The 3,119-nt window shown below is 44.1% G+C and overlaps 1 protein-coding gene across 1 annotated transcript; it reads right to left on the bottom strand.

Annotated features, from left to right (window-relative positions):
* Positions 1–1,574: 1,574 nt before the first annotated feature.
* On the bottom strand, positions 1,575–2,585 carry LOC108804060 (zinc finger protein 300-like). The gene is made up of 2 exons (XM_018575827.1): positions 2,274–2,585; positions 1,575–2,192 (listed from the first exon to the last, which is right to left on the bottom strand). The coding sequence occupies exons 1-2, from the start codon at positions 2,553–2,555 to the stop codon at positions 1,575–1,577; spliced, it is 900 nt and encodes a 299-aa protein (XP_018431329.1). The 5' UTR covers positions 2,556–2,585.
* Between the last annotated feature and the right edge of the window lie 534 nt (positions 2,586–3,119).

The raw sequence follows: 3,119 nt of genomic DNA, 5'->3' as shown, positions 1-3,119 counted from the left end.
ACTCCCATATACAGACTCCCATATACATACTCCTATATACAGACTCCTATACACAGACTCCCATATACAGACTCCTATATACACATACTCCTATATACAGACTCCTATATACAGACTCCTATATACAGCGTTCTGTACTATAGTCATACTCTTCTATTAGAACAGTCGATCAGAACAGTTGATTCTAACAGTCGATTATTGCCGTCTATTGCAGTACACATCATGCCAGAAAGGACAACAAGGACAGGCAGCCTCTCTCATGCAGCAATAAGAGGGCAAGCAGCCTCTGTGTCCATAGGCCAAAGTTGTGGTCGTTTTGTCATGGACATTGATGGACGTCGTGATTGACGCTGGATTGCGTCGGAGGATCTATTTTTGGGGGGGGGGGGGGGGTTAAATATTAAAGACTTGTCAAAAACATCTTTTGTTTTTTTCTCAAAATAAAGAATTTTATCAAAAGTCTGGACTTTTGAATAACTATTTTATGTAACCATTTAGTGATTGAGGACAATAACTCCTTAGTCATTCACAAGAGAGGGGGGTGGGGGTTTCATTAAAGGGGTACCCCGGTGCAAATAAGCCCCCTTGCCCGCAGACCCCCACAAACATGGGGTCAGGGTTGGGGGGAAGAGGCCCTTCTCCCTATCGGCACAGGGACACCCTCCCAGTGCCGAGGGCATGTGGCCTGGTGTAGACCCCCATACATGTCCCCCAGGGCCGTACCCGGACCCAGACCCCCATACATGTCCCCCAGGGCAGTACCCAGGCCCCATACACTTTTTATGGCCAATAATTTGCATATAAGCCCTCTTAAAAGTAGTAGAACTATGAGACGAGTGATTTTCACTCATCCTCTAAGTTCTAGCTGACCTGTGACAATTAAACTGTCACAGGTCGGCTCAAATAGATCGGGAAGTGAGAGAACACATATCGTCTCTCGCTCACTTCTCGATCCTGTCCCTGCAGAGAGCCGTGACTGTCACTCAAGGCTCGCTGTAGGGATTCCCCCTCCCCGGTCCGATCCTCCTGGGCTGACTGGCGGAATGGACGGGGGAGGGGGCAGGTACAGCTGGCTCTGCTTCTAGATAGGCAGAGCCAGCTGTCAATCACGCAGCTGGGTGGATTTTGACAGTATTGTCAGGATCCGCTCAGGCTGCGGCGTCTCAGTATACCGCGAGCTGTAGCCCCCTATATACTGAGCATTGGGTGACGGGAGGACGCTAGTTTGTGTCCTCCCGTTACCTTTGGAGAACTATAGGGGAAAAGCCCTGACCCCATAGTTCTTCTTTAAAGGAGACAATCATTTCCGAACGTTTGAGCCCCTTTGACTTGCATTGAGTTTGTATTCAACATTATCGGCCTTTCGAATGTTAAAATACGAACCGACCTCCGGGGTGTTCGGCCCATCACTACACTAAAACTGAAGTTGAATTGTGAATCCTCTGGTGTCTGATAAGCTTTGAGCTCATTTTAAAAGCTTTTTCAAAAATTAGAACATTGAAATGGCTTCTCTCCAGTGGGAACCGTCTGCTTAGTTGTAACTTCAATCTAAAAGCTTTGTTACATTCAGATCACTAATATGGCTTCTCTCCAGTGTGATCCCTCTGGTGTGCAATAAGTTGTGTTTTTGTTTTAAAAGCTTTGCCACATTCAGAACATTCATATGGCCTCTCTTCAGTGTGAATCATCTGGTGTCCATTAAGATGTGTTTTTGTTTTAAAAGCTTTGCCACATTCAGAACATTCATATGGCCTCTCTCCAGTGTGAACCCTCTGGTGTGCAATAAGATGTGTTTTTGTTTTAAAAGCTTTGTCACATTCAGAACATTCATATGGCCTCTCTCTAGTGTGATCCCTCTGGTGTGCGATTAGTTTTGTCTTCTCTCTAAAAGCTTTGCCACATTCAGAACATTCATATGGCTTCTCTCCAGTGTGAATCCTCTGGTGTGCGATTAGTATTGTCTTCTCTCCAAAAGTTTTGCCACATTCAGAACATTCATATGGCCTCTCTCCAGTGTGAATCCTCTGGTGTACAATAAGATGTGTTTTTGTTTTAAAAGCTTTGCCACATTCAGAACATTCATATGGCCTCTCTCCAGTGTGAGTCCTCTGGTGTACAATAATATGTGCTTTTCTTTTAAAAACTTTGCCACATTCAGAACATTCATATGGCTTATCTCCACTATGAAGCCTCTGGTGTACATGAAGTTGTGTTTTCCATACAAAACATTTGTCACATTCAGAACACTGATACGGCTTCTCTCCAGTGTGAACCTTCTGGTGTACAATAAGATGTCCTTTTTTTTTAAAAGCTTTGTCACATTCAGAACACTGATGCGGCCTCTCTCCAGTGTGAATCATCTGGTGTACAATAAGTTGTGTTTTTGTTTTAAAAGCTTTGTCACATTCAAAACACTGATACGGCCTCTCTCCAGTGTGAACCCTCTCGTGTGAAATAAGATGTGACTTCCATATAAAAGCTTTATCACATTCAGAACACTGATATGGCTTCTCTGCATTGAGAACCGTCTGATGTCTGATGAGCTTTGCCTCCATTGTAAAACCTTTGTCAGATTCCAAACAAGAATTGGCCTCTGAAATTACTTCTCTTGTGTTCAGGGGTTTGACGTCACTGTAAAGTCACTGCGACTTATAGAACACTGAAATTACTTCTCTTGTCCTCTGATGTTGGATCAATGCTGCGGAATATCCAAAACCTTTATGACCTGTGTCCTGTGTGATATGTCTTGTGTCCTGTGTGATATGACCTGTGTCCTGTGTGATATGTCTTGTGTCCTGTGTGATATGATCTGTGTCCTGTGTGATATGACCTGTGTCCTGCGTGATATGTCCAGTGTGATATGTCTTGTGTCCTGTGTGATATGACCTGTGTCCTGTGTGATATGTCTTGTGTGATATGACCTGTGTCCTGTGTCCTGTGTGATATGACCTGTGTGATATGTCTTGTGTTCTGTGTGATATGTCTTGTGTCCTGTGTGATATGTCTTGTGTCCTGTGTGAATCTTCCAGTGAACTGTAGAAAACCCTTCTAGTCACTTAGATCACGTATATGGCTTGTCTCCGATATGACTCAATTCTGCTTATGAAGACCAACTTCAC

Source organism: Nanorana parkeri, unplaced genomic scaffold (genome assembly GCF_000935625.1).
Source record: "Nanorana parkeri isolate BGI_ZX_2015 unplaced genomic scaffold, ASM93562v1 scaffold4932, whole genome shotgun sequence".
NCBI classification, from domain to species: Eukaryota; Metazoa; Chordata; class Amphibia; order Anura; family Dicroglossidae; genus Nanorana; species Nanorana parkeri.
The sequence above is the reverse complement of the archived record's forward strand: the minus strand, read 5'-3'. Positions and strand labels throughout refer to the sequence as shown.